Here is a 14666-nt window from a genome sequence, read left to right on the forward strand (position 1 = left end):
ATACACTTCAATTCAGAATGTTAAATAATCAAAAGCCCACAGGTTTGTAGGAGCAATTTAGGGATTTAGCTTCCCAGAGCATCACATCCCATACCTGTTCTTTCAGGACTCTGTTGTTTTGTTTTGATTTTTCTTTTTCTTTTTAGGCCAAGATCAGACAAGCTCATGAGGCATATGAAAGAATAGCCTTGACAGCAATAAACATAATTTTCAGCTGCTTTATTGCCTATTGTGGGTGGCTTCTTTGGAGTTTGGATCAGTGGAACAGTTCATTTTTATGTTCTACAAAAGCAAATATGTTGTACTTTTTCGTGGCAACTATTGTGATTTTGTAAATGCAATTGCCAGAGCAAGATGGCAACATCTTTGCTTTATTAGACATTCATTGAGGATAGTTATGACTTTTAAGCAGAGGTAAATGGGTTCATTATGCTGCTGCTGATTTAAAAGAGAGAGGGTATTCATGCCAACTGGGGTTTGGCTTTATATGTGTTAATTGTCCTATGCTACAGTTTAAAAAAAATGGTAAAAAAAAAAAAAAAGAATGAGTACTTTAAGAAGAATTCATTTTGTCTTTATTCTTTTTCTATAAATATCTGTTCATCTCATGTGTTGAACCTTCACAGTTGAACTCTTGTAACCTATGAAACAGCAAAAATAATTATTGGCTAAATTATATCATTCCCATGTGACTTATTAAATATAAAGATATAATTTAGTAAAAAAAATATCCCTTTGAATTTAAAGCTGTCTACCTCATTGTTTATTGTCCCTAACACTCAAAATAGGGATACATTAGTCCAGTGAAATGTTGTTTGTTTCATTATGCAACAAGAATAACCATATAAAATCTTTTTTCTGTCTTCACAGTCATCCATTCAATTAAGAGGAAATTTCTGTTTAGCAAATTTTAATATATTTATCCATATTTATGGACCATGTACAAGCCTACAATTGATTTTTCAGCCCAGTGAGTTCTTGATTTTTCAAATATTTACTTTTGGTCTGTCTTCTCAGCTGGGTGACACTGGTCGGTACACCTGTATTGCATCAACTCCCAGTGGTGAAGCAACATGGAGTGCCTACATTGAAGTCCAAGGTATATCAGATAGTATGTTTACCTTAAAATAAAGATTCAAAGCAATGGTTTACTTACTAGTAAATAGATGAAAAAGTTGTTCCAACATATGAGTAGGTGTGTGGGTGTGTTACTACATGATGTGCTTCTCTGTAAATGTGTAGCCATTTTTTAATTTGTGTTTCTTCCCCTTTGTTAGAATTTGGAGTTCCAGTTCAGCCTCCAAGACCCACTGACCCAAATTTAATCCCTAGCGCACCTTCTAAGCCTGAAGTTACAGATGTCAGCAGAAATACAGTAACATTGTCATGGCAACCAAATTTGAATTCAGGTGCAACCCCAACATCGTATATTATAGAAGCCTTCAGGTAGAGCAAAGATAATGTTTCCTAATTGTTTTTGTTGTTTTTCTTCTTTTTTGACTTACCATTGAATGTGCTTGTTCTAACTTGTGTCTCTATTCTTAGCCATGCATCTGGTAGCAGCTGGCAGACAGTGGCAGAGAATGTGAAAACAGAAACTTTTGCCATTAAAGGCCTCAAACCTAATGCAATTTACCTTTTCCTTGTGAGGGCAGCTAATGCATATGGAATTAGTGACCCAAGCCAGATATCAGATCCAGTGAAAACACAAGGTAAATATTGATTGATTCAACTCTGTGACAACTCCTTAAGATGTTATACTTTTTTATAATTTTGCAGGTAAATCAATAGTAATTAGCAAATGCTAGCATCTACTTAACATAGATCTGTTGTCCACATTGCTGAATTAATTTTTAATATCTAAACACCATGTCTACATTCTTTGTTATTAACTGGATTACACCAAGATAAGGTTAATAAAAAGAAGAAATGTTTTTCATTTTATAAAATTACAAATTCAGTAAGATAAAAGTATTATGTGAATATTTTTATATTCAATTTCTTGATTTTCAATATGGTGATAGGTGGGTGTAAAATCTTGTTTGCATAATAATTGTATTAAATTTTATTTATGTTCAGAGTATTACTCACAACCTTCTGGATAAGCTTTGAAAATCACAACCCTAATACTCTCTGAAATCATGCAAAAGGAAGAGGCACTTGAAAGTTAAACTTGAACTTGTTCTTAACCCCTATGCTCAATCAACCTCCTACAAAGCAACATGAAAAAAAAAATTCTTCAGGGCTATAGGTTGTTTGACTCATCTCTCATTAATTATGTGAGTCAAGATGTATTAAACTTTTAAATGGTAATCAAGTGTAATTGGCCAAGTCTAGTTTAAAGAAACAGTTACCAGGAAAAATGAAAATGTTCAAGCATCTAAATTGATATTTTTGTTCACTTGGAACACATTCTAGATGCACTCTTACTTTCTTGTGTGAGTCTAAATTACTTTAACTTTCAACTGATAAATTATGATCTCCCAGTTCACCCTATTGCTCATTTTATTACTTTAATGCTTTTAATAGCAGTTACATTTATATATTAGGGAAAAAAAAAGATGAGAACGAGTCAACATTTGCCTTTCTGTGGGCATTTTGTCATTACAATTAAAATACACTTGTCCTTACCTTATGGATAGTCATGATTAGAAATGTCAAATTGTTTCCTCCACATACAAAGAAATCTTGTCTCTATTTTAATCTTCACATTTCATAAGGAAAAAGTTGTAACTTCATTTCAGTGACAGAAAGAAATCCTATACAAAATCACCAAAAGACTAAAACTACTCTTGTCCCAGTTTTAGGAGCGGATCTGCCAGCCATGTTGCCTGTTTTGTCTCCTGCACTGAGTCTATAAACAATCTTTTTGGAAGGACTTTTTGTTTCAGACTTCACAAAGCAAATCAAGTTGTAGAACATGCCCACGTGTGTTCTTGCTGGGTGAATTCAACACACCCAAATGCCTGTATTTGCTATTATGAGTCACTGCACCAAGAGCTCTAATATTCTTGGAGCCTGCCTTAAGGCTGTCTGAGGTTTTGAATATTAGATATGCATTGTGAAGAATGCAGAGACTCTGGCAGCTGTAAAATGAATTTAAACTTTTGTCCCCGGAACAGTGGCCTGTATCCAGTAGAGGCGAAGGGAAAGTCGTTGATTGACTACTGCTGTACGTTAATCTATCATAGACTCATACGACTGATTTTGTAATGTACAGCCTCATTTGCAAGTGAGGAGGTAGTTAACTTTTTATCTGAAAATTAATTTAAGTCTTAAAATTTTAATAGACATACTTTTATACATGAATAGTTAGTAGAACAACCTAAATGAAATTATTCCATAGCAACTGGAAGACTGAGAAATAGTGAAACAGGCATACAGTTTTAAAATCAAAGAACTTTTAACTAAACTCCTCCACCTAATAGCTAGTGGACCCTGGAGTAAGTTCACTAGTCCTGGGGTTCAGTTTCCTTATTATACAATGAACTTTAAAATACCCACTGCAAAGGATTGGACATACATTAACCAAACAGTTTGAGTATACAAGATATGGATAAAATTCCTTAAGCCTTTGTTAGCAAACATTTTTTTTTTCACTGTCTGGGTTAAATATAAAGGAAATTCATAAAATTTGCAGGTATTACAGAACTGATGAAGACAGCTAGTCTGTTGAATGAAAGAATCAGAATTAAATATATCTTGACAGACTGGAATAGTGAGCCAGCACTAACAAGATTAAAATTAATGAAGCCAATATAAAAGTCTGATTCTTTAACTTAGGATTTTAAAAATTAGCTGTAGAAGGATAGACTAAGGACTTAAAAGGACTGCATGAGTGTGTGTCAGAGCAGTGGGGCTGGGGGTGGAGGGCAGGCTGACTTCAGTGTTGGAAGTCAATTAAAACACCTATCTGAGCCAACAGAGTGATGTAATTGCCAGAAGAACAAATGCAGCCTTAGCTGGCGTTAGCAAAGCTATGTCTGGATCAAGTACCCTCTTCTCTTCACTTCGAACTGGTCATATCATGAATGGAATGATGAGTCCTTTGTTGAGTTACATTTTCAAGTAGACTTTCATGACTTTGAAGAGGAGAACCATGAGAATCTTTGGTAGAGCTACATGGAAAGCTGAAAATCACATCATAGGAAAGGAAATCCAAAGATTTGGCAAATTTAGTGACCCAACTAATAAGTCAGAGTAAGCATGAACTTTTTTTTCTTATCAGTTTAAAAGACTTCATATAAGAAAAAGTAGACGTATGCTAATTCCAACAAAGCAGGACTAATGACTAGAAGTAACATTAAGGCAGATATCATTGTCTAGTTATTAGACTGCTTTTTTACCCAATAGAGGGTCAGGCTAATCCTGATCATAGCAGGGCCCTGGTGCAGAGGCAAGGAAAAGTCCAATTAGAGGGTACCGATTATGTAAAGAGTTAAGAGGAAGAACCAGTGATGGAGGGAATTTAGGAAAGACTCACTGGAAAATGATTAATAAGGGTGAAGACACAATTTTTGTAACTATTTCTTCAACTTGTCTACAAAAACATCTGCCCCAACTTGGAGATTCCTGTGAATGAGCTGTTTCAAAAGTTGTAGTTGCACAGCATTGTCATGGTATCCTGTTTAGGAGTCACGTAGACCTGTGTTGCAATCAGCCTTGTCACAGGGTAATCAAGATGTGTTTTCCCAAGACAAAATTTGGAGATGCTAGGAGATGCTAGGAGCATGAGATGAGGAGCTGGCAAGTAGGGGTGGCAGAGTGGTCGCTGCTGGCATTCAGAGTGGTGGTTGCCAAATGCCATCCCTTGTTTAGACATTGCTTTCAATTTTCTCTCTGATTAGAAATTTTCCAAAAGAATATTTTAGACTGTCTTTGCCAAAAAGGTTAGAGTCAGCAAGTGAAATAGTAATTCCTATGAAGGACTATGAAGGACTTAACTGGCAAGTTTATCTCAAGTCACAGAAAGCAGTGATTGAAATACATCCCAATCATAGTTTTTATCTTTTAAAATAATTACTGTTTATTTGAAAATATTTCTTAAAAAAGGCAGAATATTCCCTAAGGAGGATGGAAGCTTACATATGAGAGAATATGTTTAGAAGCTGATGTAATATGTGTGTTTTCCATACACAATTTCACTCTAACTCAACCAATATTCATTTATTTAGTTAGTCTGTCTATCTGTCATCTGTCTATCCATATTGAGGTAACATTGGTTTACAGCACTGTATGTGATTCAGAGGTATAGGATCACATCTATTCTAATGTATGTTGTCACACCACACACACCTCCAACTCAGTCAATATTTATTAAGCACTTCCAATATGCATGGCACCATTCTAGATATTCTGGGTCTTGAAATATTAACCCAATCTCTGGCTTTAAGAAAAATACTTAATATGCCCAACAAATTTATTTCTCACAACCATTCTCAGAGCTACTATCCTTGACTTTGCCATTTGACAGATGTGGAAATAGAATAGTGGGTTTTATTTTCCATATGTTATATGGCCATTAAGTCCCTGATTGCTGTGCAAACCGAATTCCAAGAACGACAGTGTTACCCTAGAGATGGGAGGTACCTGAAGGTAGATGAGCAAATTAGACCAGCAGGAAAGGAAGAGATAGAAAGATGATACTCAAGTTCTTCTTATCTGTAGACTACGAGCTGAGGGTCAGTATTAGTCTAACATATTCATAAAGAATCAAAAAGTCGGAGATAGCAAAGCTGTCTAAGTTGTTTTTCTCATTTTGCTTTATTTGTAAGTTTGTGTGAGTTTGGTTTAACTTACACACTCAGGCTATATACACAGTCAAAAGTAACAGTGCTGAGTAACACTTGTGATCTGTCATTCTTCCATTCCCGGCCTACCATGGACAGCTTCAAGGATACTTACCAGCCTCATTTATAATAGTCACACTTTTGCTTTCTGTGCAAAGTCAGATCATTGAATGCACTTAAACATTTTGAAAACAAAAGTTCTCTTTCTTTTTTTTTTTAAAGATTTATTTATTTATTAATACAAGCACTGGGTACAGTCAGAAGCACGGGAGGGTGAGAGAATTCACCAGAGCCAAAGCGGAGAGTAGAACAGAGTGAGGAAGTACACTGCTGAGGGGAGCAGCGGGCGGCAGGAGAGGTCTGCGTGCCATGTGGGACCCTCACCCAGTGACCGGGGATCGAGCCGGCGCTGCAGAGGCTGCGGGCAGCTTCGCAACCCAGCGCTCAACCGCTGCGCCACCAGGGAGGCCCAAAACAAACGTTCTTGTTTCTGTAGTTAGTAGTAAATAATCATATATGTTTTTGCCAAAATAAAATACTCTGAGAATAATTCTGGAGGTTAAAAAAAAAGCTTATTTTCTTTTGTTCATCACTTTGTATTTCTTTTATGGTTTAAAAAAAAAAGCAAAACATCTATATTTAGAAAACCTCTTTAAAATGGGATTTTCATCTTATTTTTAGTAATTTTAGCAAAACCTCTTCTAGTCTCACAATATTCTTGTTCTCCTTTCTAAAATTTTGTGTTCTTGAGATTAGGCACTTTTTATTAAACCTCCTTTATAGTGATAACAATGATAAAACTAAACCAAACTGCCAATTAAATACATATTAAGTGCTTTTATCAGTCTTACTGATTCTACTCTGTTCCATTCCATCCCATCCCATTCTTTTTTATTGGTAGCCTCTGTATTTTTCCTCCACCTCAACTTCCCTATCCCACCCCTACCATCCTGTTCCACCCTACCTCTCCCTATCCCACCCCTACCCCATTTATCTAATTACTTATCATATATCTTGCTTTGGAAAATACTGGGGTTAATTTTATAAGACCTAAAGTATATAACTTCATTTTGTGCTTTTTTTTTTCACTTGCCCTCAGTTCTTTTCATTACTTTTCCACACTGCTGTGATTCTGACTCTTTCTTGCATAGTTAGGATTCCCATAGGTTATCACAAATTCAGTAGGAATTGAACTAGACTCCTCATCCTCATGATAAAGTGATTGATATGTTATCTTTCCTCTTTCTGTTTTACTCTAAATACCCTCTACTTCCTCTCAATCTCTCTCTCTCTCTCTCTCTCTCTCTCTCTCTCTCTCTCTCTATCTCTATCTCTCTTTCCCCTTCTCTCCCACTCCTACCCCCACCCAAGAAAAAAATGGTTGTTGTCTCTGTTTTATTCTGTATCTCAGGTTGCCTATGTAATTGCAAAGACTGTTCTCTGAGAGTTGCTATGAGTGAAATGATGGTTCCACTGGGTTTTTATTCAAGTCAGTGGCATTGTATAGGATCTGACAGTGTTCTTGCATTATTACAGATGTTCCCCCTACAAGTCAGGGGGTGGATCACAAGCAGGTCCAGAGAGAACTGGGGAATGTGGTCCTGCACCTCCACAACCCTACCATCCTTTCTTCCTCCTCAATTGAAGTGCACTGGACAGTGAGTCATTGTTGTTACAATTATTTGATTTCTGTTCTCATAAGCAGATTACTTATGAATTATGTGATCTATATGTATTATATAATTTAATCATCTCTTGCTTCATCAGTGATTACTTTGTGAGTAAACACTGTTCATTATGGTAGCCGTGGACTGGCTTATATAGCGTAAAGCTTTATTTTTGTTTCAAATGTTTTGTACTCTGCTGCAGTTACAAACTGCTGGTTCCAGAGCAAAGAACAAAATTTTTTTTTATGAACATGTAACTTGCAATATGGGTATTATTGATGAATTGTTTTCAGTGTAGAAATCTGAGGAGTATTAAGTAGATTTTTTTTGTCATTTGGATAATTTATTATTTTTTTTATTTTTAAACACTTTTTAAGATTTATTTGTGCATAGAAGAACTGGGATGTAAGCTAGAGAGGTAGGGGTTGAGAGTATTTTCCAGAGACAGAGTGGGAAGCAGAACAGGTGTATCTACTGATGTATAATGCTACGGAGAGCAGCGGGTGAGACAGGTACCTGGCATTTCTGTACAAAACATAAAAATCACTATCTAATATTATATATTAAGCTGAAAAGTGAACACCTTACAAAAGAGAGGGACTTATTTTTAGTATGCTACTTTCTGTGGTCTAAAAAATATTCAGGATGATACCAGATAAAATCTGTTTGCATTTTGTTGCATTTTCATAATTTTTCTAATAAGCTAATACAAATATTCGAGTGATTACATTTGATTTGTCATTCTCACAGGTGGACCAGCAATCTCAGTATATTCAAGGATACAAAATTCTTTATCGGCCATCTGGAGCCAATCATGGTGAATCTGAGTGGTTAGTTTTTGAAGTGAGAACCCCAACCAAAAATAGTGTGGTTATTCCTGATCTCAAAAAGGGAGTCAACTATGAAATTAAGGCTCGTCCATTTTTTAATGAATTTCAAGGAGCAGATAGTGAAATTAAATTTGCCAAAACCCTAGAAGAAGGCAAGTATATATAATAAAGCATGTGATTTATCTCATTGCTATACATTTGTTAGACTTTCATTATCTTTGTTGAAAATTTAAATTGTTAATAGTCACTTTAATTTTTAACTGTCTTGAATTTGGATATCATTTTTTGTATTAGAATTTGTTTAATTAAAATGAATACTGAAAAATAAAATGCAGTGATACTTGTTTTCATAGAAGTCTATATAGAAATATGAAAATGTTAGCATTGTATTAGGTGTCTATAGGCTATATTTAATTATTTAAAACTAAAATTCACATTTAGAGATGGAAATGTTCTCAGTCTGCTTACCTGTTCCATAATTATATTCCATTCATGTATTGACAATTACACTTAGTAATGACTTGTAAATAAAGGGAATAACGTGTTGGTTTGTCCTGGACTTCCCAGAGTTAATGTTTTATCCTAGAAACCTCTCACTTCTGGAAAAAAACAGTACAATTGGCCACCTTTAACTAGAAATTAAAAATCAATATTTACACAAAATAAAATTTTATATATCACAGTATGCTCTTTAAAATAAGAGGCTTTTCTCTAAAATGTCTCACTTTGATTATAAAAATGATTAGATATAGTTAATATCATGGGTAAAAAGCTTTCATCTTCACTCTTTTGAACATATTTTTTAGGGAGAATTTGGGACCAGTAGCTTACAGGGTAGGGGAAATAGAAATTTTCTTATTTTTTTATAAATAATCTACATAATTTTGGTTATCAAAAATTTATGCTAACAATGTGTTAGGAAAACTAACATAGTTTGTAAATTATTTGGACATGTATGAAACACATTTTGAAAACATGCATAATGTTGATACAAACTCTTATGTTAATGTTTGCATTAAAATATTAAATATCTGCTTTTAGTGCTGTGTAAAGTACTCATAATAATTATTTCTTAAAACAATTTAATAGCACCCAGTGCCCCACCCCAAGGTGTAACTGTATCAAAGAATGATGGAAATGGAACTGCAATTCTTGTTAGTTGGCAACCACCTCCAGAAGACACCCAAAATGGAATGGTGCAAGAATATAAGGTAAGATACATATACTAATATATTGATTGCTACCCCAGTCCTTCTAAAAGGAAGTGGGGGAAAAAAAAAAAAAAGATTAAATTATTTATAGATATTTGGCGCCATCTGCTGGCGCATACAGCAGCTTGTAAAATTATTTCTTAAAACAATCATGTTTATTCGGCTACTGTGGAATCATTCTTTTTTTATTGGAAAATCCATTTGAAAATAATTAATTCAAAAGAGAATCTACATTATCACAACATATATAAGTACATCTAATTTCACATGAGCAACAAATATTGAAGCTAATAAAAATCCTTTTTTCTATAAAAAGAACCCTATACTTATTTTGTAAGATTAGATTGCCCTATAGAATTGACTGTAAGTCATGTTCTATCAGCTATGGTTTATTCTCATTTTCTAACTGTTTGAAATTTTAAAATCTTGGGGCAAAGTTGGAAATATTATTTCAGTGTGCATGAAAATCAGAGTTGCTATGAAACTTATAGTCTCTAACTAAAGTTTCATATCCTAAAGGAAATTCAGTTATAAATTTCTGCTGTTTAACTGAACTTAAAATACATCAATATTTTCATGTGAATTATTTTTACCTGTGAAACTATAACATAGCTAGGAAATTGGTATTTATCCTACAATGAATATTATAAGACAATCTTAATGAGCTACTATAAATGAATCATTGCTAGATTGAATTAGCAAAATTACAATAGAAAGTAGACTTTGTGTTTTATTCAACATTTTTTCAACCTACCACATACGATTTTTAATTACAAATATCTATTTGTTGAGGCACTGCTTTATATTTTTCTACTACCAAACTTGTTTTGCTGATTACTACCATTATGATGCCTTTAGTAAAGAATTCAGGTATCTCCTCTATGTAAATATTTTAGACTGTGCCTATTGATATGGAACTGATGTAGGTCAGTGATTTTTAATTAATGCTAATGTCAGCATCACTTGTAATATCATTTTCCATATAGAGGTGCCCAGTCACCTCCCTCATAGTTACCACTCAATGGGTCTGACAGGAGAACCTTACATACACATCTTAAAAGAACTCTCCAGGTCACTCTGGTGTGTATTCTAGGTTAAGGCCCAAATAACGACCATACATGTTTCTTTGAGTAACAAATTAATTAGTGCCATAAACAGACACACTAAGCTTATTTTCAGACATAATATTTATTTCAAAATACTTTTTTAAAAAATAAAGTGAGACTTCGTTATGAAATTGGTGTGCACTTTCAAAGGACTACTTTTTTTGTTAAGTATTTAAAATACTGCTTTCGGATGTTTTATGGTATTTCAAATTAGATCTTTTAGTGCCATTGAGTCATTAAAAAGCAAGAGTGTCCACACTTTTAAGTGCTTTCTCATGGGTTTCGAGGTTATTTCAGTACTGGAGAGTGACAGGATGCTATGGTTCAGTCCGGAAAAATAAACTGTTATAGAGATTTTTAAGGATTTAAAATGAGGTGATGTTTCAGCTCTCAAGCAAAATTGTGTAATGTTTAGGCATTTTCCCCTAAGAGTCAAAACTCATTTCTCTCCTGAAGAAATGAAGAAGGGTGGTTTTCATTTAACTTCATGGTCAATTTAAAATAATAAAATGCCTTTCAGAACCTGATTGACTGGTACAAAATCAGTTTGTGGCTTTGGTTCAGCTGCATAATGTAATTGGGGAAAAAAATCACAAAGGACTTTTTATTTCCAAATGGTCAGATCATGGGATAGACTCTGACCATTTGCAGGCCTTATAAGTTTAAACTAAATTAAGATAATATTAACTTACAAAGGAAAAAAATTAAAGGTTATTATGCATGTGATAGAGGACACTGATATTCTTCGATTTATTTTAAATTCCATTCCCTGTTAGGATTTAGAAAATAACCTACTTGAAGCTAACCCTGCATCTTGCTCAAGGACATCATAAAGAATATAAAGCATGGTTTATTACTACATGGATCATTTTCATATAGAACCTGAGTCTAAATACTGTCATGCACCATATCCAAGCTCTTGAACATTGTAAAAGATCACTCTGATTAAATAATCCTTTAGTGGAATTTAAAATGAGGATTGCAGTGTAGTTCAAAAATTTTGATTTCCTATTACAAAATATCATTATCAAGGTTAATGTTATATACCATGATTTTCTTATTAGAAGAACATTTTTTCTAAATCAAATATGTATTTTTATTTTTTATTATCATGTTATGGAAGACTAATATTTCCATTTAAATACAGATTCAGATTATTAGTTTTATTTCATTGATAAATAGTATGACATTTATGCAGAATAAAATCCTGGGATGATCCTTACTCTTTTTGGTTTGTTTATTTATTATTCTTAAAGATTTTATTTATTTTTGCATAGAAGAACTGAGGTGTAGGCCAGAGGTAGGGGGTGGTGAGAGGATACACTAGAGAAAGAGTGGGGAGCAGAACAGGTGGATCTACTGAAATACACTGCTGAGGAGAGCAGTGGGTGACACAGGAGAGATCTGCTGGGTTTGCTCCCTGGCTGGGGATCCAAATCAGGCCGCAGCAGAGGGCTGTCTCGGTGGTAGCGCTGAGATTTACCCCCTAGGCTGCCAGAGAGGCCCTAGTTTTATTTTTAAAACAAAATTATGCAGAGTTCCTTTAACTTATTCAGAAGCCCCCCTCTTTTTAAGTCCACTAGTTCTTGATTTTGATGGAAAAAAGTGATGTAACTAAAAACAGTTCTAAGCAGGGCTTCCCTGGTGATCTTGGGGTTAAGTCTCAGCACTATCACCGCTACAGCCTGAGTTCAGCCTGAGTTCCATCCCTGGCCAGGGAGCTAACCCACATGGCATAGCAGACCTCCCCTGTCTCGCCAGCTGCTCCCCTCAGCAGTGTATTTCAGTCAGTCTGCCTGTTCTACTCCCCACTCTGCCTCTGGTGAATCCTCCCCCGCCCCCCCTTACTCCTCTGGTATACACCCCAGTTCTTCTACACACAAAAGCAAACAAACAGACAAAAAACAATAAGCAATTCCTTGTAATTCTACCCACACAACTGTTGAAATAAAATAGTAAGAAGTTTCCTATCCAATTTTGTTTCATGATAACTGTTTATCTAGTGTCCTTCTTAGGCCATTGTCCAAAAGTAAATGCTGAATGATGACATAAGTTTTTGTTCTTTCTCTGATATCCATAGGTTTTTGTTGTTGTTGTTTTTTGCAAGGTCTTTTTGTTTTTCTTTGAAAATAATTTTTTTAAACCTAATGGTATGTGCTGATAAGAACCAGTTTCTCCACACAAAAATTTGTAGATGTACCTGCTTTAACACTTTAAAAGTATATGAGAAAACTTAAAGAGATCTTGAAGAAACTGACATTAGATGTGGATAGAATGGTGTTTTCAGAGCTAGATCCGAGGGGAAAGTGACTTTCGAAACTTGTTATATTTGGTTCGTGACAGGACTGAAATCTGTCTTGGTCTAAAAAACACAATATTGTGTTTTTCTTCGCATTCAGTTAAAAAATCGAGCAGCTTAACATTCCTTGTGTTCTTACAGGTTTGGTGTCTGGGCAATGAAACACGATACCATATAAACAAGACCGTAGATGGTTCTACCTTTTCTGTGGTCATTCCTTCTCTGGTTCCTGGGATCAGATACAGCGTAGAAGTGGCTGCCAGCACCGGGGCTGGGCCAGGGGTGAAGAGTGAGCCCCAGTTTATCCAGTTAGGTGAGTGCCAATGCAGATCTGTTAACACTATGCCCGTTACCCTGCTTTTCTTTTTGGATGTCCTGGAACCACCACTGCAATTTGACTATTATGGAATGTGTACTAGAGCTGCAAAATGGCATTGACTTTATCTATATTTCAGTATCCCGTTCCTTTCTCTCTCTCTATTCACCATCCATCCATCCATCCATCCATCCATCCGTCCTTCCATCCATCCATCCATCCATCTCAAACTAAAGATCATTCAAACACATTGTAAATGCTGTTTAAAGAAAATTCTGTAACTGTTCAGTGTCTTTCTAATTTTGTCTAATTGAATTTTTCTCTATTCAATTCAATAAAGACTATATTACTTGAGTACCGAGAAACCTCAGTGAATATGAAAGACACAACTGGCACCTTCATGACATTTACAGTTATTTCAGTTAAAGAAAGAAAACCTCCATGCAAAACTTAACTAATTAAGTTAAACTAACTTAACTGAGGCATTCGAAGTTTACAGCAATATGCATTTTATATTTAGGATCCTTGTGTCTATTTACATTTGTAATTGCTTTTCATAACAAAAGATAGAGATGTCAAAGTGTATTGGAATATGGCCCTGTGTTAATTACTTAGAAAGTTAAATACAAAGTGTGCTTCAGAAATTAGAGGAATTATAAAAAAGAAACCTGACAGAATACTTCATTAACCCAATTCACTACAGGCAGTGTGACATAACATAAAATGCAAATTAATAAGTGGTTACCAGTATAATCTATCACAAACAACAGCAAACACAGAAACAAAATACTATTGTAAATGGAAAGAGAAGAGAAAAAGGTCAAATATTAAGAAGTGACATTTAAATTATGAAAAATGCCAAAAAGCATATAGTCTATGTTGTGTCTGTTCCAGATCAGAAGTTAAACATTAGTAAAATTTGATGTCGCTTGCTAAATTATGAAAAAGGATTAGATATTTCAGTCTTTATACTTCACAAATATGTACATAGTATTTTTGCATGTTACCAACCTATAAATTATTTCAAAACAAAAGTAAGAAACATTTGGCTTTGGATAAATTTTGGTGCAATACATAACAGACTTACATTCAATTTGGAAACATATTGATGTTCCATTGTTAAGATAATGTTAACTGCTGTAATAGACACATGTTGAATTCTGTTTATATAAGACAATAAAGTCCACCTGAACTTCAATAGTTATGGGATGGAATAGACATAGAGGGTTATGAACTGATGAGGCGTCATCTCCTTAACATGAGACTCAAGGCTAACTTTGGGCCAGCAGAAAGGAAGTGTGTTGGAGTATTTAGTGGTGTAGGTCTAGAGACAGTTTACATCCTCCTTCCCAGAACTCAGTCATATGATCCCAAATGGATGAATAGGACCACCTCAGAACAAAGTCACTGGCTAAGGAGCTACCTTCCAACAGCTTGATGCTAATGAA

The 14666-nt window shown here is 34.7% G+C and overlaps 1 protein-coding gene across 1 annotated transcript in view; it reads left to right on the forward strand.

The window, feature by feature from the left end:
* Positions 1-14666, forward strand: part of ROBO1 (roundabout guidance receptor 1) — a 912258-nt gene that overhangs the window by 843088 nt on the left and 54504 nt on the right. Inside the window, exons 13-19 of the mRNA XM_037525700.2 lie at positions 1018-1099; positions 1278-1446; positions 1546-1712; positions 7326-7447; positions 8207-8438; positions 9376-9497; positions 13044-13215. Of these exons, the coding sequence (XP_037381597.2) occupies positions 1018-1099; positions 1278-1446; positions 1546-1712; positions 7326-7447; positions 8207-8438; positions 9376-9497; positions 13044-13215 (1066 nt within the window). The remainder of the gene's footprint in view (positions 1-1017; positions 1100-1277; positions 1447-1545; positions 1713-7325; positions 7448-8206; positions 8439-9375; positions 9498-13043; positions 13216-14666) is intronic.

This window comes from Talpa occidentalis, unplaced genomic scaffold, assembly GCF_014898055.3.
Source record: "Talpa occidentalis isolate TD23 unplaced genomic scaffold, MPIMG_talOcc4v2.1 talOcc4.4, whole genome shotgun sequence".
Taxonomy (NCBI): domain Eukaryota; kingdom Metazoa; phylum Chordata; class Mammalia; order Eulipotyphla; family Talpidae; genus Talpa; species Talpa occidentalis.